General features: G+C 44.3%; 1 protein-coding gene across 3 annotated transcripts in view; it reads left to right on the forward strand.

Moving 5' to 3' along the window:
• Positions 1 to 1612: 1612 nt before the first annotated feature.
• Positions 1613 to 21869, forward strand: part of LOC123139206 (uncharacterized) — a 36678-nt gene continuing 16421 nt past the window's right edge. Inside the window, exons 1-11 of one of the 3 annotated variants that reach the window (XM_044559009.1) lie at positions 1613 to 2300; positions 2784 to 3139; positions 3216 to 3365; positions 3439 to 3513; positions 3602 to 3778; positions 3885 to 4135; positions 4216 to 4365; positions 4452 to 5060; positions 5157 to 5351; positions 5430 to 5555; positions 5650 to 5702. In XM_044559009.1, coding sequence (XP_044414944.1) covers positions 3074 to 3139; positions 3216 to 3365; positions 3439 to 3513; positions 3602 to 3778; positions 3885 to 4135; positions 4216 to 4365; positions 4452 to 4461 — 879 coding nt within the window. In that variant the 5' untranslated portion in view covers positions 1613 to 2300; positions 2784 to 3073 and the 3' untranslated portion in view covers positions 4462 to 5060; positions 5157 to 5351; positions 5430 to 5555; positions 5650 to 5702. Of the gene's footprint in view, positions 2301 to 2783; positions 3140 to 3215; positions 3366 to 3438; positions 3514 to 3601; positions 3779 to 3852; positions 4136 to 4215; positions 4366 to 4451; positions 5061 to 5156; positions 5352 to 5429; positions 5556 to 5649; positions 5703 to 21869 lie in introns of those variants that run through there. The other 2 variants (XM_044559022.1, XM_044559014.1) reach the window with 2 other exon arrangements.

Below are 21869 nucleotides of genomic sequence, written 5' to 3' on the forward strand. Positions count from 1 at the left end.
CGAAGTTATTCGGGAGGGGTTATATCGACAACGACGACATACATACATGGGAAAATAATGTTATCGGGGAGGGGGTATATCGACCCTCCCCCCTCGTGTTGAAGTTATCGGGAGGGGGTATGGCAACGACATACCCGATAAAAAAGTAAGAAGACAAAAAAAGAAATAAAAAGAGGAGAAGAAGAAAAGAATAGAAGAGAGGATCGAAGAAAAAAAGAAGAAAAAAAGAGAGGAGAAGAAGAAAGGAATAGGGGAGAACAAGAAAAAATAGAAAATATTCTATTTTCTCTTCTTCTCCTCTATTCCTATCTTCTTCTCCTCTTCTTTTTCTTCTTTTTTCCTCTTCTTATTTGTTTCTCCTCTTCTCCTCGTTTCTTCCTATTCTTATTTTCCTTTTCCTCTCATTCTTATAGTATTGCTTGTTTTTTTAAAAAAATGTTCAAATAGAAAATTTCGAAAAAAGTAAAGGTTTTGCCTAATGCATTGTTCATATGAATATAAAAATATTTGTATATTTTACAATAATTAATATCACCAAAAAAATCTATGAACAGAAAAAAATCCTAACTTTTCTAAAAATCTGTCTTTTGCATATATGAAAACATTAATACACATATGAACAAAAAATACATATATGAACAAAAACATGCTCTGAACAATTTTTTTATACATTTTGAACATCTACATACATACACATATACATTATATATATATATATATATATATATATATATATATATATATATATATATATATATATATATATGAACAAAAAAACTAAACTAATAAAAATGAAAAAAACAGAGCCGCATAGCCACATACATACACATATACATTTTATATATATATATATATATATATATATATATATATATATATATATATATATATATATATATATATATATATATATATATATGGAAAATCCATCCTACCACCCGGTGGTAGTTACCCCACATGTCTCATATACTATCATTTGATACTATATATACTATTTTACTATTTTAAATATGTTTATATACTATATCTAAGATATTTCAAAGCAAGTTACATGAAAAAAATTGCATATGAGCCTATAGTTTTTGTTCTATTTATGAAATACGTACATATTTGTACGTAAAAAAGAGCATACTCAAAAAATGAGTCATACTACCTAAAAACTATTATATATACTACCTAATCTTTGTTATATACTATGTACTACACATATATACTATCGGTTTCGACAGATACTATATACAACATAGAAAACGCAAGTGGTGGTAACTATCACTGCTTGTAGGAAACATTTGTCATATATATATATATATATATATATATATATATATATATATATATATATATATTTATATATAGACAAAAGCAAAGATATAAAGTTTCTTTGGAAAGGTGGCAATCAGAGCCACATAGTCTTCTTGAGATCTGGTCCAACTTCTTTCCCTTTTATCATTTCATTCATTTTAGACGGTCGAAGGTTATTTCCTCTTTGAGATGAAACAGGACCACGTTTGCATGTGGATAGCTCACTAGGCTGAGCTCGTAGGCTGACATGCCTGTACTGTATCAGACCTCGGCCGGTGAGCGAAGGGTTCATAGGCGACGAGAGGTTCCAATGAGTGGACGGTGCCAAAAATTTCTGGACATTTTCCTCTCTTCCCCATCGATCCTCCTATTTCTTCCACTCTGTCATCTCCGGTCACCTCTTCCCATCCTAGTTCAATGCATCCAGCCTGTCGTGGCACCGTCTCCCCTTTGCTCTTCCTCCACCACGGCCGTAACTCTACGGCGGCCAAGATCCGCAGCCTCATCTCCTCACTGACGGTGACCAAATCCGCAGCCTCGCCTCATCTCCTCTCTGGCGGTGGTCGGGGCTGTTGGAGAAGCCCCCGTGACCCTCTATGGTCAGCCGACGGAGGAGATAAGACGCGAGCACGTTCCTCACCTCCCATGCTCCATCGCTCCTTTGTCTCTTCCACCTCATACCCGACCTCCAGCGGCACACGCTCTCCTACCCTGCCATAGCAAGGCGGGCCTCATCTGAGCTGCTAAAATGGAGGCCAAGCTGCTGCTCCGCTTCTCCTCCCCGCCCAACAACGTGATCCAGTGAAGCACCACCACTGGCTCATCGTCCTTGCTCGATTCTAGCCGATTCAATTCGACGCGGTTTGAGTAGATTGATGTGATTCATTTCGGTTATGCGATTGATCTGGTTGTAGGAGCCAGCGGGAACGACAGGTGACATGGCAGCGGCGCCAGCAGCGGCGGCCCCGCAACTCTACCTCTCACGGTCACACACAGAGGTACCATCAGAACACCACCTCTGTAGTTATTGTGCTGCAACCATGCATCCGTTACTCGGTCAAATTTATCTGCTTTATTTATTTAAATCATATAACAATATAATTTCTGCCCAGATTCCGTTTTCTCTTTGCTGGTCTGCTATCTATGCACTATCAGCTGTTACAAATTCCATCTATGCAGAGTGATGCAGACTACTACTGTGTACAGATTTTCGCCTGAGATTATTTTAGCTTTTACCTGCCTTGAACTCTTCTCTTCACATTACACGTCTTCAGTAATGGAACGGGAATATTCATTAGAAGTATGTAAAATTTCTAGTTTGTTCTTAATCTTGCTCCTATTTTATCTAATAATGGCGTATGATAATTGATGAATTAATTACATTGCATTTATGGATGCTGGGATGAATTAATTGATGAATTAATGTATGAGTATGTTTTATTTTCTGCCGATCACACTAAAAGATGTGGAGCATATAACAGGCATACCCTACATGGGGAAGAATCACGTCTCTTCAAATCACAACGATACTTTGGAGTTGTGGAAGGAACTGAAAGACCCCAGTGACACAAAAGTAACTTTGAAAGGATTGCTAGCCAAAATGAAAGGCGACAACACACCTAATTTTGTCAGGCCATTTGTCTTGTACACCATAGGCAAATATGTATGCCCGACAACATAGCAGTATGTGGACAACAGATACCTTTGGATTGTTAGAAACGTTGAGACAATAAAGAGCACCAATTTTAGACAGCTTACACTTGACCATCTTATGGCTAGCGTCAGGAAATTTGTAAATGGTGGAGCAAGTCTGGAGGGCAACCTACCACTGCTGCAGGTAATACAATCATTATTAACATACCATACATATAATTTTACGGAAAATTGTCTAAGCTGTTTTAGTTGTAATGCAGACATGGTACTACGAGAAGTGGAGGGTGCACCAATTGGACTCTACCATCTCGTATGCATCAAGGTTAAGGCCGCTGATCCAAAACTGGAGTGACGAGAAGGCACAGAAGGTTGACAACATAATCAACAAAAATTATATAGGGGTTGGAGAGGTAAAGTGTTAGTACTGTGTGCCTGGATTATGTACCATATGTTTTGAATGACACTAACGACACTAACATGCAGTATGTCGATGACCTGCTGCGGCCCTTCAATACGCCACTAGTTGGGACGCCGGTCAAACCAAAGAATGACGGCCAGGTAAATGATGAACATCACGCACAAATATATATTGTAACTTTTCAAGTACAATCAAAGTCATATGCTCCTAACTGCTTGTAATTTGCAGGATAAGGCACTCATGGGCCGTGTATTGGCTGATTTGAAAGAAGTTGTCTCCATTGTGCGGGAGGCCAGTGCACAACAATTTGATAGGATGTGCACCCTTGAAAGAAAAATGGACGAGTGCCTTAGGCGTACCCTTGCGAACGGTAGACGCACGGACGGCCTCATCACAGAATTCAATGTAAGTATACCATTGTGAGTTTCTATAAATAATTTTACTGTCAATACTCTCCACACTAACACATTTTTTTAAAGAACCACCGAAATATTTGATGTTGATCGCCCAGGAGTCGAGGACATACAACTATCTGACCTGGGAGTACCTGCGGACCCAATGGAGGTCCCAGGAGAGAATACTACTCGCCAGCAATAACAAAAAGATGACACGGAGGTCATTGCCAAAGGCATTTCTGCTAAGGGAATACAAAAAGATTACATGGATGCCCCCAAGAAGAACGTATCTGAAGATTTGCAGCCTGCTCCTAGTTTGCAATCGCGAAAGCATTCAAAAGCCAAGATTAGCCTTGAAGCTTTCATGGTGATACACATTTTACATCTAACTGATTTTGTTTTAAGTTAACGCAGATTCGTAGCTAACATATGATCTTCCACGTTCAGGATGAAGAAGACAAAGTTGTTGCTGCAGCTTGCAAGGAGAGTCTCAAGAATGTTTCACAGCTTTATAAAGAGGTGGATGCATCGCAGGGTGCTCCGAGTTTGGATTCGCGAAAGCGTTCCAAAGCCACCACAAGCCTTCAAGCTTTCCTGGTGATGCACATTTTACAGTTAACTGGTTTTGTTTTTTTTATTTCACGCAGATTGCAAGCTAACAAGTGCTTCATATTGAATCACAGGATCCTCTGAATTGGAGGCACAATGAGAATGTGCGAAAGACTCAAGAAAGAAGAAATCAAGATGATGAAGATGTCAGTATTGAGGTGGGTGCAGAGGTAGGTACCAAAAGCAACCACCAGTCTGCCAAGGCTAAGGGAATAAGGGAGCCGGAAGAGCCCCATGTCTTCCCAGTTGATGAGGACAACTATGATGGTTCTTTAGCAAAGCAGCGATAAGATAGTGGGGTTGATTCCATGCTACCAACTCGTGCGAGCAGACGGAAAAGAGTGGCCTCTTCATTATTGTGCAATGAAGATTTTGTTCTGTACGATAGTGATAAGAAGAGAAAGAAAAACAGGACTCCATCGAAGTCTACCAATGATTCCAAGGACACAAAGAATACAAAGAGGAAAAACCGTGCAAGCAATTTAAAAGATACAGACACAAGTGCTTCGACGCTGGAGACCAACCTTGACAAGTTCCGACAGAGTTATGTGGCCGAAATTATCAACACCTCAGATCTTGATAAACAATTGGTGGTAATTGATGACATTGTTCTGCAATAGAAGCATTTGCAAGGCCTCACCATGACAGATGTAGGCGAAGATGACAAATGGTTGGGTGACGAAGTAAGATATTTTCCCAAATTAGTTATCAATTTTTTTGCACAGTACAATTAACTTGAATTTTTTTGAATGCCACAATTAACTTGAATTTTGTTTTAGTTGGTTGATGCTGTGATTCAGATCATGCGTCATGATCATCCTAATGACATAAGGGATGGGCAGCTGGTTTACATTGAGATGGTGGCCGGTGTCGCTATGCTCGAAAGAGATGGTAAGGTAGAGAACTGCCACGAGGCCGCGTTGGCGGGCAGTCATGGAACAACAAAAGGAGACAACTACCTCAGACATGATCTGGTACCATCTCACCATGACATAAACACATTTATTTTTCTAATTATTATGCATGTTGATGTAATCATATTTGCTGTCCAGGTTTTACTGCCTACGAACATGGCGAACACCCACTGGTTCCTTGTGGTCGTAAACCCCAGAAGGAGGGAGATTCAGATTCTTGATTCACTTTTCGGCTACCTAGAACGCACACAAGTGGTTCACGTGGTGAGATTTTAAACGTCTTTCAATATAACACAGGATTTAGCATCATACCTAGCCATGAACCGTGAGCAACTTCTCATACCATGGACTTTGGCAGATACGTGGGGTGGAAGCACATCTGAGAGCATCGCTGCGAATCAATGGACCACAAAGCCATGCATGGCAAGACATTAACGTGACCCAATGGACAGTAAAGCATGTGCCTGTGCCAAGACAAGATGACAAGTCAGTCAACAGTATTAGCTTCTAATTATGTTTTTCATTGTTAATACGTGAAATGCTGCTAACAGAATTAATTGTTGTAGTTCTTCTTGTGCACTCTACATGCTGAAGAACATCGAATTCTTTATGGGAGAAGATCTTAGACTGCATTATGACCAAGTACGCAGAGTAACACCTAAAATTCTCTCAATTTGTAAACATATGGAACGATACTAACATATCCTCCCATGCAGGCATACATCGACAATTATAGAAGAGAGCTGCCTGTTGTCCTTCTTAATTCGCCCTACAACAAATTGAAGTCCATGAAAAGGCTGAAGACGTACAATGCTAGCCTATCGGATGCAGCTGCGATTGAAGATCATGAAGATGCAAGCATTTAGTCCAGCAATGGTCCATTCTTAGATATGGAGTGTACATTTGGTTATGAAGCGGTAGAGTAGGGTGTGGTTTGGTTTTAGTCCCGAAGAAGGTTTCCTAGCCATGTTCTTAGTCCAGTGCGGATTAATCAAGTTGTAATACTTCACAGTACTGGTTCCAAATACTATTCTTGAAATAAATTTGGTCTGCATGGGAGACGCTGAAACATATATTTGCTTTTGACAAGAATTTGAAGCTTAGGAAGGTTAACTGAATTCTTAAATTTATATTTAAGTTTCGTCGGAGTCTGGACAAGATTCAGAACAATTATGTCGCTAGTTAGAAGTTTCAGAATTTTTTTAACATGGCTAGTTAGAAGTTCCAGAAAATTTCAGCGAGTGCTGAAATATTTTGGCCGAAATTCAGTGAGGCTCAAATATTTTGGCCGAAAGGCAAATATTGCAGTGAGTGCTGAAATGAATGAAATTCAGTTATTTCATCGAAATCTCACCGAAGCGAAAACCATGGTGTCGTGCCATCTTGAGCAGCACCAGACATGATTCAGTATTATCAACAAAATTTGGTCTCACATATACGAGGAAAAAAGGTATGAGCACGGATGGGCAATAAAATAGCTTCACAAGAGAGAGGAAAATACTTCACGTGTGAACAGTCAATCCTAGTTGACTTTAGAACCAATTTTCATCCTAAAAGAGGTCCAGTGATTTACTTATAACCAATAATAAAAGCGGTCCAGTTCTTTTGGCTATTTTCAAAGAAACGGGAACTATATCTTTTTGACGATCGTGATTCTCAGGAGACCTAAGTGTTGTTACGCAACTTACCTTAGTTTTTTTACACCATAACTTACCTTTGCTAAACTCTCCACGCCCCCCTAATATTCAACCAGGTGGGTCCCCTCCCTTGATTTCCTCCAACCGAAGAAATCTATACGTGGATATATGCCCGGGTTGTTACGATCCCTATAAATAGGGATCCTTTGAAACCTCATAGATCATAGTTCGTCCTTCTGCGCCGCCCAAAGCAGCAAGACCGAAGGACGGAGCAACCCAGGAATCCAGCAAGACCGAACGACGGAGCCAAACATGAATCCTCAGGTAACTCCCCACGATCTCCTGCTGCAGCCGCTGCTATTTTTCATGCCACGATCTTAATCCCATGATCTCTTGCTGCAACCCCACTCGTTGTTTGCATATTCATGTAACTCAGCATGTTTTTAAACAAATTAAGTTGGGGGCGTTAGGGGAGGGCGCTAGGATTTGTTTCCTACCAGATTGGCAGTTCATTGATTAATTCCAGGCTAAATCTTAGGTTCTGGTCTTGTCGATGCCAATTAGGGCAGCGGGCGCTTGCCTTCTTTTTTCCTTCCGCACGAGTTATGGAAGGCATCGATGGCCCATGTTTTAATTCCATACTACTGACCATGATTAGCGCCTAGAGTTGAGGAGACCACGGTTGGATAGTTTTTTATTTTCGAATCTTGATTTTATTTCAGATCAGCGCCTTGCAATGGAGATTACCTTATATGACCGTTCAAACGTAACCAAGCTGAATCTAATGCTAGTATTTGCACATTCATGGAACTCAGCTTGCTTGTAAACAAATTACCTCATGAAGTAGCGTAGAGCACAATTTTTATGTTGGTATATATAAGTTGTATTCGTCTGTATGAGTGTTTAAATTGTATACCATGCTGAATCTAATCACACTTGCACATCCATTGAACCCAGGATGCTTCTTTGCCGCCATATGAGGAGTTCATAAAGGGATTAAACACGCAGCAAAGGATGTACATCCAGTTGATAGGACTGGGTGGACTTCTCAAGACACCTAGCATCAAAATCAGACGTGTACTGTGCATGGCCATCGCTAATTCATATGATGCAGAGCAGGATGCCTTTATCATCAACGGGAGACCATGTAGGATCACACTAGAAGATGTAGCGCATATAACAGGCATGCCCTGCCATGGGAAGAAGCACGTCCCTTCAAATCTTGATGATAATATGGAGTTGTGGAAGAAACTGAAAGACCGTAATGACACCAAAATAACTTCCAAAGGATTGCTAGCCAAGATGAAAGGCGACAACACACCAAAATTTGTCAGGCCATTTGTCTTGTACACCATAGGCAAATATGTATGCCGAACAAAAGAGGAGTATGTGGATAACAAATATATTGGGATTGTTAGAAACGTTGAGACGATAAAGGGCACAAATCTTGGACAGCTAACGCTTGACTATCTTATGGATAGCGTGAAGAATTTTGTAAATGGTGAGGCAATTCTGGAGGGGAATCTACCACTGCTGCAGGTAACTCGTAGTAGTACAATTATCACTTACCTAACATACATTACATAATGTACGAGAATATTTGTAAACTGCTTTTGTTGTCATGCAGACATGGTACTACGAGAAGTTCAGAGTGCACCAATTGGACTCTAGCATCTCGTATGAATCAAGGTTAAGGCCGCTGATCCAGAACTGGAGCGAGGAGAAGGCAAAAAAGGTTGACAATATAATCCAGAATAATTATCTGGGAGTTGGAGAGGTAAAATGTCAGCACATTGCCTGGATTATGTAACATGTATATTTTCTAAATCATACTAACGACACTAAACTGCAGTATGTTGAGGACCTGATGAGGCCTTTCATTCCAGCACGAGATGGTACGCTGGCCAAACCGAAGACTGGCGCTCAGGTAAATGAGTTACATCAGGCACCCAATATATATTGTAACATTGCAACTAGTATGAAGTTATATGATTCTAACTGTTTCAAAGTCTCAGATTAAGGTACTCGTCGGACGTGTATTGACTGATTTGCAAGAAGTTGCCTCCCTCGTGCGGGAGGCTGGTGCACAACAAGTTGATAGGATGTGCACCCTTGAAAAGAAAATGGATGAGTGCCTTAGGCGTACCCATACAAATGGCAAGCTCACAGAGGACCTCATCAAAGAATTGAACGTAAGCCTAGAATTATGAGATTAGTATATATAATTGGAAATTTACGTGTACAAGGTTTTTTCTAAATTAGTTTACTATGAAAACACCCCAGACTAACATGTATTTTTTAAAGACAAAACGCGACGGAATATTTCCAGGACTGGAGGACATATATCTTTCTGACCTCGGGGCACCTTCACACCCAATGGAGGCCTCTGTTGAGAATGCTGAGCAGGCTTCTGACCAGGGGAAACAAAATGATGTCACGGAGGTCGCTGCTAAGCACCATTGTAAGCAGGGAATAAAAAATGATGACATGGAGCCCCCAGTGAAGAACCTTGATGAAGAGTTTGATGTACGCATGTTAACTTAATTACGAAACAATCATTGTCATTTCAGAAATAACATGTGATCTTCCACATACAGGATGAAGCATTAGAAAGAGCTGAAAGAAAACTCAAACAGGATCTCAGTGGTATTCATAAGCTTTTGAAAGAGGTGGATGATATCCAGGGTGCTCCTAGTTTGGATAAGCAAATGCATTCCAAAGCCACCACAAGCCTTGAAGAATTCCAGGTGATGCACAGTTTACCTATAATTGAGCAAGAATCTGCTAAAGGCTAACATGCGGTTTATTTCGTATGACAGATTCGTTCAACAGATGGAGTAAGCAGCACTCTGTGAAGGCTACGGGATCGCGAGAGCCCGAAGAGCCCCGTGCCTTCGCAGATGATGACAGCCATGATGAATCCTTTCGAAAGCAGCAAGAAGTAAGTGTGGTTGAATCGACGCCACCAAATCATGGGGCAAAAAGAAAAATGTGGTATTGCAATTATTTAAGAATGACGAGTATGCTTCGTACGAAACTGAGAAGAAAAAAAAGGGAAAAACAAGACTCCATCAGAGTCTACAAATGATTCCGAGGACACGAACAATAAAAAGAGGAAAATCGGCTCTAGCAACTTAAAAAAGAGGTCAGAAGTTACTGAAACCCAGAGGGACCAGCTAGATGTGGTTCGACAGGATTTCGTGGTGTCACTGATCAACAGTACAAATCATGAAAAACAAATGGTCTTAGTTGATGACATTGTCGTGCTATCGAAGCATTTGCAATGCCTCACCCAAAAAGATGGATCTGAAGAAGCCGTATGGTTGGGTGACGAAGTAAGATATTTCACAAATTAGTTTATGAAGTTTCATTTTTGTACAATACAATTAACTTGATTATTGTTGTAGGTGGTTGATGCTGCGATCCAGCTCATGCGTCATGATGACCCAATTGACACAAGGGACGGCCAACTGGTTTACATTGAGAGGGTGGCCGGCGTCGCTAAGCTCGAAAGAGATGGTAGGATAGAGGAGTGCTACGAGGACGCTTTGGCAGGCATTCCTGGAACAACACAAGGCACCAGCTACCTGAAACATGATATGGTATTTTAACCTGACTTTGAACAGATTTTTTATTACTATACACGTTGATCTAATTATCTGTGCAATCCAGGTTTTCCTACCTACGAACAGCCAAAACGTCCACTGGTTACTTGTGGTCGTAAACCCCAGAAGGAAGGAGATTCAGGTTCTTGATTCACTTTTCCACTGTATGGTACCCAAAGAAGTACATAACGTGGTGATAATTTCAACATATTTAATTATAACAAAGGATTTGACATCGTATGTATGTATTAGTCATAGGCAACTTCTCATCCCATTGGGCTTGCAGGTACGTAGGATGGAAGCACATCTGAGAGCAGCGAGGCGAGTCAATGTGATAGAAAGCAATGCATGGGAAGACATTAACGTGACGCAATGGCCAGTACGGAACATTAATGTGCCAAAATCCGATGAAACGTCAGTCAAAAATATTAGCTTTTGTTTTTGTTTTAGATTGTTAATATCTGAAATGCTAATCTAACAACATAAAATGTTGCAGTTCATGTTGTGCACTGTACATGCTGAAGAACATCGAATTATTTACGGGACTAAAACTGAGTAAGCAATATGACGAAGTACGTAGTGTAACACCTAAAATTATGTCATTTTCTGAAGGTAAAGGAACGATACTAACATATCCTTGCATGCAGGCGTACATCGAGAAATTCAGAAAAGAGCTACCTGTTGTGCTTGTCGATTCACCCTACAACAAAATGAAATACAGGAATAGGTTCAAGCAGTACCATGCTAGGCTATCGGAGGCAGCTGCGGTTGAAGACGACGAAGATGCAAGCAGTTAGTCCAGCAGTGTGGAGTGTTCACTTGGCCATAAAGCGATAGAGTAGGGTGTGGTTGGGTTTTAGTCCCGAAGAAGGTTTCCTAGCCGTGTTCTTAGTCCATTGCACATGAGTCAAGTTGTAAAACTTCAATAATATTGGTTACTATATTTTGCTTGAAATAAATTTGGTCTGTACGGGATCTCGTAGAAATCTATATTTGCTTTTTACTACCATGTGACAGTAATGGTGCCTGGGGCAACCCTAGAAGAATAATGGATTATGATATGTCTATTATCATACGAGAGAAAAAGGTACGAGCATGAGCATAGCCTCACAACAGAAGTCAAAAATACTGCCTGATTCAACACGCAATCCCAGCTATGTCTCGTAGGCAGGCCGCAAAGCCAAAAAAATAGAGCATAGGATAACAAGAGTAAAGCACGTACCATAGGGGGCCTCTGCAGGTGCTGCAACGCTGAATTGAAGCGATCACCTTCAGGAGCACAGTGGTGTGGCCATGGTACATCCATCCTGCCTCAGGGAATCACATAGCATGTTCTGTCATAGCCCTGCAAAACAGAGGAAAAATTACTACTTGTACTAACCTTGTCAAGTGTGTGCATGTAACAAATGTTGGACATAACTAAACACGGAAGAATGAAATGCAACATATGGAAGAATCAAATGCTCATTCCTTTCTCTCTGCTTTTTGCGAGGACCATTACTCTCCCTTTAACAAGGGCTAAAACATCATAATAAGAATTAACAGCAATCTTGAAAAGGTGGATATCCCATGTGAATCTAATTTTTCATATAAAGCACATGCCAAGTCTGTTGATCCCAGTCCAACAATTGCACAAGAAGAAGCGAGCATCATAAATATTGAGCAACATAAGCTATGAATTGTTTATAGTACATTCTAAAATTAATAGCTTATCATCTCTATTGATCTCCAAATCTCACCTATCAGCCAAATTGAAAGAATACATGTTGAATGCAACGATTGAACGTTCATAGATCATGCAGTCGGGGCTGGACGAATGGGGCTGGCCGTCGAGGCCGGCAGCCGGCTTCATCTAGTCCCGCAGAACATGATCCATACCCAACCACCTTGCCATCGGACGAGATGCATGGCCAGATCAAAGCTGTAGCCATGGCTGAGAAATGATATGTAGAGGACGCAAACAACCAATTGGGGTGTGAGGGAAAGAGGTTTCCTATAACCTTGTGGCTATAGGCACCCGCATGGAGGATTGGGAGGTGGGATGGCGCCGACTCTTCGCCAGCGGCCGCCGCGGGAAGGGCAGTGGGCCTTCTCTAGTGTTCGTTGAAAAGGTGGTGCGAGATCGCGAGGGAATTGGGGTGGAGGAAGAGAGGGGCCGTGACGCGCGGCTAGATCCTGCCGGCGACGAGGGAGGGAGGGGACGCCATGTGTGGCTAGATCCTGCCGGCGACGAGACAGGGAGGGGCCGCGACGAGCGGCTAGATCCTGCTGGCGAGGATTAAAACCCTAGCGGTGGCGAGGAATAAACCCTAGCGGACGGGATAAAAATCGAACCAAAAAAGCCCTGAAATTCGTACCGAGAATACCCTCGAAATATTTGGGAGTGAAAATCAGATCAGTTCAAAATATTTTTTCTCCCGAAAATGCCCCTCGGGGTCTGATATAATACACGTGACATCAGTGTATTGCATCGGATCTGGACCGTCGAATTCGCTCCGACGAACGATCCATATCATTCCAATGGACTGTAAAATGACTCAAGAGCTTCGGCATCAGACAAGTAGGGAATGTGTCATGTAGCAGCCCCAATAATCTGCGAGTCATCTGAGATCAAGAGTGGTATCGCTGAAAATTGGCATATCTATACAGCTGCACCATAGGATCTTCTTTTAACTAATATTTAGTTCCATGGCGGGTTTCTTTTTGCGGGATCATAGCGGGTCTTGTAGCAACTCGTTTTAGCAGGGGTGTTGTAGCAATTAAGAAACACAATTCTCATCAAGCGGCGGTAATGAATCTATTGGTTCTGGAAGAGATTGTTTCTCCGTACGTTCGTCAATATGCTATCGTGACTCTCGTTGAATAGAAAAGTGAACACGTTGGCAACAAATTACTATTGATGCTCTAAACGCATTCTATGTACATGATCGGATATATGAAATTCAATGCGATGAGATTGGAAGTGAAGAATCATGGCTAATGAAGATGCCAATGAAAAAGGGTTTTCCCGCTTTGTATTACAAAGCAACCAAGCGAACCAATCAGGGATAGATGCTGGGACGGAAGCAGCACAGTCACGCCCAAAAGAAACGACAGAGAAAGAACAAAAGAAACAAATGCCGACAACGGCGGATCAACAAAAACGAAGAAGCCTCGCGACCGCTGCGTCCACCGGGGATCTTCCACTAGGCTCCAAGACTCCGAAGCGCCGGCACCAATCAACACCTCCAAGAAGGATCGCGATGATGACAACGCTGCTGCCAAGGGTTTTCCCCGGTACACAATGAGGCGAGAGGAAGGGTAGCCCCCGACACCCTCCCGGAAGGTCAAGTGGCACCCACAGGCGCCACAGCGCCGGTGTCGGCCATGCCGACAGGGGTTTCCCCCGATCCCAACCCGCACCTCAGGTGCTTCGGAGCCTGCCACCAAACCAAACACCTCCCTGCGCCAACGCGGTCTTGAGGCCCCCACGCTGTGTCACCACGGCATCGCGAAGTGAGGACAGCACGACGATGATTCGGAGCCGGGACTAGGGCAACAACACCGTCGGCACGCGGGAGGGCTCAACCTCCACCATCATCGACGGTAGCCGTCCGGACGCAATAGCAGGAGCACACCAAGCCCGTGGGCCCACAAGCTCGGCCGAGCCCTCGTAGGCCCGTAAAGCTCCAGCCCTCGCGCTGCTGCAGGCACGCCGTCGGCGCCGCCGCCCCACATCCCAGCCGCTCCTCCTCGTCACCGTGCAGCAGACAATGAGGCCACGCCGGGGGGGGGGGGGGGGGCGGCCCGCTAGGACCCAGATGGGACTCGCCGGGCCCAGATCTAGGCTGGGGGCGCGATGTCGGCCACCTTGCCCCACCACGCCGCCCCGCCGCCAAGGAGCGGCGCCGACTCCACGCCTGCTGCCGGACCGCCACCACAGGGCCGCCGGACCGCAGCCAAACCAGGCTGCACCACCGCCGCCTCCCTGCCCCGGGAAGGAAGCACACACGTGCGGGGACGTCCTCCGGCGGCGGCGGGGGGGGGGGGGGGGAAGGAGTGAGCCCGCGGGAGCTCGAGCTCGAGCTCCGCCCTGGCCACCTCCCAGGGAGGCGGCGCGAGGGCGGATCTGGACGGGGAAGGAGGGGGCGGAAGGGGACGGGGGCGGGGGGCTAGGCCGGCGGCCGGCGGCAGCGGGAGGGGAGGAGGGGGAACCCTAGTCGCCTCCTGTGTCGCGGGAGCTAACGAAGATGCCTAGCTGCTAGCTGGTGAGGTGATCAAACGGTTTTCACTTTATCACAGTGTATTAACCAGTAGTGCTTTTCTGGACTTCTTAGTTGGTTGTGCTTGGTAGCGATGCGTGACAAAGTAAGATATTATCAGGTTGTTCATCCGTTCGAGATAGTTGGTTTAGGCTCCGCCGTTGATTCACAAACAGACACACTGATAAAATGGAGAAAGTAAGGAAAAATATGTTCAAGCAAGGATCTACGCCTCCATAGGACAAGTACTTAATTAAGGCAAGAGGGTCATGCACAAATGCGTTCAATGACAAATTTCAGGTCAAATCTTATCAGATAAGTATCTCCCCAGTATAAGCTAATCTGCCATGCCATTCAAAAATAACGTCTCAGATGAAGCCAAGGAAGAAGACGGTCGATTCCGAAATCTCCCTGCCGATAGGATTTAAGGAGGCAGATCGGCTTACAAGCCCCTCTGAAGAGATCATTGGAACTGAGCGAGGAGGATGCCAAAGGGTGCAGTCTCTCCATAGAATCGTTCCGCTCTATTATCAATGTCCTATCAGTCGCAATCTGCAGCCTGGCTCGTGCCGTAAGAACAACTATAATAGGGTGACATAGGAAGAACTATAACAGGTGACACATCATAATTTCACCTAGTTGGAGGGGAGGGAAAGGAGAGAGAAGAGAAACATACATTAGATTTATAGCATGAGGTAGCACGGGCTTGAAAACACTTTGTGAAAAATAATATGGGCTATATACTAATGATATGGCATACAAGTATGACTAATTATTATAGGAGTGAGATATTAGGGTGTCTATAATTGACGTGGCAACTCCATATAGCGGATTATTGGCTATGCTATTAGCATTACTAGAAGGCAAAATACAACGTGGAAGCTAGCCTGCTGCTGCTACCCATCAGGGGTTTGCCCCACGGCGGTGAGAGAAATAAGGCTGGAGACATGACTAGAGGGGGCGTTTGGTGACTACGCACAACAAATCTCATAGAAAAAAATGACATAAATATCCTTGGAGAAATGAAGGCTACTGCCTATCGGGTTAAAGCACATAAATGCTAGTGTGTTATTATCAATGCATCCTGCATATAGGCAACTGGCTCTTGCGGTAGCAAGATGAACCTCATAGTTGGAAAACCTTGTGAGCTCCATCTATTTAGTTTGTTGTGGAGTACTGTATGAGGCGATGTGGAAGACTGTGCAAGTCATGAGGGTGAGCAGTTAGAAAATGATATATATGAGAATCGGACACATCAATAATTAGAGATGATTATATGAACTATATTGTCAAAAATTGTTAGTATGCCAAAAAACAGTCGTACAAGATACTGTAATTCATAGTTCCTTAATCGGAACCTATAGAGAACGAACATTCTCACTATGAGCCGTAAGATGATGGCTTGCGACGGCACAGTCGCATGATCAAGATGTATACGTGGCATCTACAAAAAAAATCTAAAATCACCTAGCTGCATTGAGGGTTGGTACGCCCTTCCATAATAGGCGCAATGACAGCTAGGAAATTGAATTCTCTAACAGCTCTCAATGTCAATCATCAATCGGTTAAACTAGCAAACACTCTAGATAACCATATTGTCATAGTAGAGCTTGTTTCCGATAGCTTCCCATTCAGAGAGCTTGAATGTGTTGTTCTTTTTAGGCATTTATTTCACCTAAATAAAAAATCCATCGTTAAAAATTTACACTGTTAGCGTTAAGTATATTATGCATTAGTTGTTCAGATGAAAATCAGGGCTATGAGATTCAGGGGGTGTTTGGTTCAGAAGTCCTAGGACTTTTTCTAGTCCCAGAGACTAATCAAAAAAGACTCTCTATTAGAGTCTTTTTCTAGTCCCCGTAGAAAAAGTCCCTCCCATTTGGTTCCTAGTGACTTTTTATAGACTTTTTCTAGTCTCTGGGACTAAAAAGTCCCTGAAACAAACACCCCCTCAATGTAATGAATCACTGGCAACGAACTCCAAGGTGGCTAGGAAGGTGGTCTATGTTGCTTTGACAGGACACAAAATAAATGATTGCTCGGATATAAAGTGTGATAAAGAACACTGCTTTGTATTATAGCAGGTAATTTTCAATATAGAAAAGGGAACCGCAATGTTGATATGTTTTTTAGAGTATTATTGTTCAATAAATAATGTTCATAGGGATACAAGAGAGTCCCGGGCCATGCACTAGTAGAAAAAGGGCCATTTGACCCGGTTCGTGAGGGCCATTTGTCCCGGTTCCCGAACCAGGACTAAAGGGTCGTAACTAAAGCCCTATACCTTTAGTCCCGGTTCGATCGGGAACCGGGACAGATGGGGCTTCACATGGCCGGAGCAGCTTACTTAGGCATGGGGTCCTTCTGTCCCGGTTGGTACCATCAACCGGGACCAAAAGGCTTTCACGCGTTAGCAGTTCAGGGGCTGGTTTTTTTTTTCTGAAATTGGAGGGGGGGGGGGGGGTTGGGGGGTTTTGTAGGGTTAATTTAGGAGTTTCATATATTGTGTTAGCTCGCTAATAAGATGAGTGTCCTTTCTTATCTCCGTGCTTGGTCGACGCTACGTATAGAGAGGACTCGACACGCTAGGTAGCTAGTAGGCAAATGAAGGAAACCATTAAGTACAGAAAATCGTCATGAACATATACACATAGAGAAGTTCGACCTCTTCTTCTCCGATAGATTGATCGAACAATAAGTTTTCGTATATCTATCCAACGCTACTGGCTATATATATGTATATATGTATATGTATGTATATATATATATATATATATATATATATATATATATATATATATATATATATACAAAAGCAAAGATATAAAGTTTCTTTGGAAAGGTGGCAATCAGAGCCACATGGTCTTCTTGAGATCTGGTCCAACTTCTTTCCCTTTTATCATTTCATTCATTTTAGACGGTCGAAGGTTATTTCCTCTTTGAGATGAAACAGGACCACGTTTGCATGTGGTTAGCTCACTAGGCTGAGCTCGTAGGCTGACATGCCTGTACTGTATCAGACCTCGGCCGGTGAGCGAAGGGTTCATAGGCGACGAGAGGTTCCAACGAGTGGACGGTGCCAACAATTTCTGGACATTTTCCTCTCTTCCCCATCGATCCTCCTCTTTCTTCCACTCTGTCATCTCCGGTCACCTCTTCCCATCCTAGTTCAATGCATCCAGCCCGTCGTGGCACCGTCTCCCCTTTGCTCTTCCTCCACCACGGCCGTAACTCTACGGTGGCCAAGATCCGCAGCCTCGTCTCCTCACTGACGGTGACCAAATCCGCAGCCTCGCCTCGTCTCCTCTCTGGCGGTGGTCGGGGCTGTTGGAGAAGCCCCCGTGACCCTCTATGGTCAGCCGACGGAGGAGATAAGACGCGAGCACGTTCCTCACCTCCCACGCTCCATCGCTCCTTCGTCTCTTCCACCTCATACCCGACCTCCAGCGGCACACGCTCTCCTACCCTGCCATAGCGAGGCGGGCCTCATCTGAGCTGCTAAAATGGAGGCCAAGCTGCTGCTCCGCTTCTCCTCCCCGCCCAACAACGTGATCCAGTGAAGCACCACCACTGGCTCATCGTCCTTGCTCGATTCTAGCCGATTCGATTCGACGCGGTTTGAGTAGATTGATGTGATTCATTTTGGTTATGCGATTGATCTGGTTGTAGGAGCCAGCGGGAACGACAGGTGACATGGCAGCGGCGCTAGCAGCGGCGGCCGCGCAGCTCTACCTCTCACGGTCACACACAGAGGTACCATCAGAACACCACCTCTGTAGTTATTGTGCTGCAACCATGCATCCGTTACTCGGTCAAATTTATCTGCTTTATTTATTTAAAACCTATAACAATATAATTTCTGCCCAGATTCCGTTTTTTCTTTGGTGGTCTGCTATCTATGTACTATCAGCTGTTACAAATTCCATCTATGCAGAGTGATGCAGACTACTACTGTGTACAGATTTTCGCCTGAGATTATTTTAGCTTTTACCTGCCTTGAACTCTTCTCTTCACATTACACGTCTTCAGTAATGAAACGGGAATATTCATTAGAAGTATGTAAAATTTCTAGTTTGTTCTTAATCTTGCTCCTATTTTATCTAATAATGGCGTATGATAATTGATGAATTAATTACATTGCATTTATGGATGCTGGGATGAATTAATTGATGAATTACTGTACGAGTATGTTTTATTTTCTGCCGATCAGCAGTATGTTGCTATCTGGCACAGTATTGTACTAGTCATGGATGCTGGGATCAAATTGTATTTTGAAGTTTCTGGCTTGAATTAAAATAATTAAACTAACTTCCATTCTTCTCATTTCTGATAAGTACGCAACATGAAAACAGTTCAAAAAATATGTACACGCTGGCGCTTCAAAGTTCTGGCAAAATTCTGCAAGCACAACCACCGAGTCAAGACAACAGTCGGAGGTTACAGTTAAAATATTTGTTTGATACAAAAGATTACCTTCAAGCATGAGGAACAACTTCTTGGCAAGTCCACCCAGATAAGCCTCCAGATCGTTCTTCTTTCTCATCAACTCACTGGCCTTGTCATTCAGGGTGGTCTTGTCACTTTTCAGTCGACTGACCTCGTGGTTGGCAGCATCAAGAGCAACTTTCAGATTGGTGTTTTCTTCTTCAAGCTTGGTCACTGAAGCCAGCTTCTCATCTGCAAGCTTGGTCTTCTCTAAAGCAGTTTTTTGCATCTCAGCCAAGTCAAGTTCTTGCTTCTTCAGGGCATCCCTCACTTTGTCTGCAAAGTTACAGTGAGATTAGATTCGGAAACAAGTGAGAGGCAAAGGCAGTCGTCAAAGGCCTCACCAAGCATACCTTTAGCTTCCTCCTTCGCCTTCGTCAAGTTCTCTTGGGCCAGTTTCAGATCGAGCTCGAGCTGAATGTGTTTGTTCTCCAACTCAGTATAACGAGCCGCAAGGTCACAGGATTTCTACGAAGAACCAATCGACAGATGTCAAAGACAATTCACTTCCGAGTGAGTAAGGAAAAAACATAGTGTTTCTAAGAATACGGCCAAATACAAACATTCGACCATAGTCTACGGGACTACACCCAGTGGGTGCACTCAGCGTTCCCCCACTAGAGTCGACCAGTCGACCAACAGAAAAAAGAGATGTTCTTCAGACTATAGTCGACTGCCAGCAGTCGACCACAGTCTCGGGGACTACACCCAGTGGGTGCACTCAGCGTGCCCCCACCGGTCTATGAATCTATTCGACCTAGTCGAGTAAGGAAAAAACTTAAGACATAAAGCCTATGGTCGACTGCCAGCAGTCGACCATAGCCTTGGGGACTACACCCAGTGGGTGCACTCAGCGTGCCCCCATTAATCCGGAATTTCAATCGACACACCCAGTGGGTGTAGGACAAACTCTAAGAATTTCAGAAGGAAGAATTTTCAGATATCATATCCTAACAGAACAGGCAGTGACCGACTGACCTGAACATTACTCTGAAGAGACGAACGGGCGTCATAGGCTGCCTGGCTCGCTTCTCGTATTACCTTCACTTGCTCCATCATGACCCCCGCTTGGCGTATTGCTTCTTTAGCAGCACTAGCTTGGTCTTCAGGAACGGGGTAGGTCGAGAAAAGCGAGGGTTGAGCAGCACTCGACGATGAAGGACGAGCACTCGTCAACGGCACCGCAAAGGTTACGGTAGGCCGAGTGACATTGTCTCCCTCCACGACCAATGTCTCGGGTGCTGGCACGTCCTGAGTCGCCTTGCCAGCAGACGCTTTCTTGCTCCTCCTCTGCCTTGGTGGTTCCTCGTCGCCGTCATCGGGAAGATCGATAACGACGTTAGATGAAGCTGCAGAAAGAATCAAAATTAGAGACAATAAGTCAATCGACTGAAAACGGCATCACAAGAGTCATACCAGGTTTTGAGGTAGCAGCATCCTCCATCTCGTGGTCTTCAGCCCTGGCCGAAGTATCAGAAGTAGCAGCACTGCAGTTCCAGAAGTCAGTCGATTGGCCCATGAGTCGACCAAGAACAAGCTCATGAAACGGGGAAAACTCAATACTACCATTACCCTGAGATAGTGGGGATCACCATCTTCATCTTCGGCAAGACCTTCGCAGGTTTCGATGGTGCCACTCGAGATTGCTTCGGAGCCTTCTCAGTCAGCACCGGAGAAGTAGTCCGAGGGTGCTTGGTCAACTGTGTAGCGGTTGCGACCCCCTTACCACGCTCAGTCGCGGGATCATGGACAAGCTTCGAGCATCTTTCCGAGCGAGGAGGTACAACTTCCTCCTCCTCCTCCTCCTCTTCCTCCTCATCAGAGTCATCACCCTCATCATCGTCGTCAGCATCCGAATCCCACTCCTTCGGGCTTTCGCCCCCACTTCCTTCCTCCTCTTCAGTTGGCGTCTGCGCTCCATTGGGCATCGAGTATAACTCGGAGGTGGCCTATCAGACAACAAAACAAAACAAAGATCAATCGACCAATTCGCAACAAAGCAGTATGAATACAGCAAGATTACAATTGGAGATAAGTGGTCATACCGTGTCCGGTGTATAGGTACAATCGAGTGGTGGGATCCTCCTAGCTCCTCGAGGGTTGTCCTTATTCCCTGTGATGGCTGCCACCCACCTCTCCAGTGTGGCGTCGTTGACCGCTTCTGGATGGACCCGAGTGGTGTGTTCGGTACCACAGTACAGCCACATCGGGTGGCCTCGGTATTGAAGCGGTTGGATGCGCCGTCTAAGGAAGACCTCCAGAAGATCCATACCCGTCACTCTGTCCCTAACAAGTTGGACTACACGCTCCATCAACAGTTTCACCTGAGCTTTCTCCTCAGGAAGCACCTTTAGAGAAGAGGGTTTGTCCACTCGGTCCATGGAGAATGGAGGGAGACCAGTCGACTGCCCAGGCGTCGACTCGTCTTGGCAGTAGAACCAAGTCGACTGCCACCCTCTGACCGACTCAGGAAGGGTCATGGCCGGGAAAGTACTCTTATTCCTCATCTGAATCCCAAGACCACCGCACATCTGGATAACCTTGGTCCTCTCGTCGTCCGGACTCGCCTTTTTCACTGTCTGTGAGCGACAGGTGAATTGTGCTTGAAGA

Source organism: Triticum aestivum, chromosome 1B (genome assembly GCF_018294505.1).
Source record: "Triticum aestivum cultivar Chinese Spring chromosome 1B, IWGSC CS RefSeq v2.1, whole genome shotgun sequence".
In the NCBI taxonomy this organism is placed as follows: domain Eukaryota; kingdom Viridiplantae; phylum Streptophyta; class Magnoliopsida; order Poales; family Poaceae; genus Triticum; species Triticum aestivum.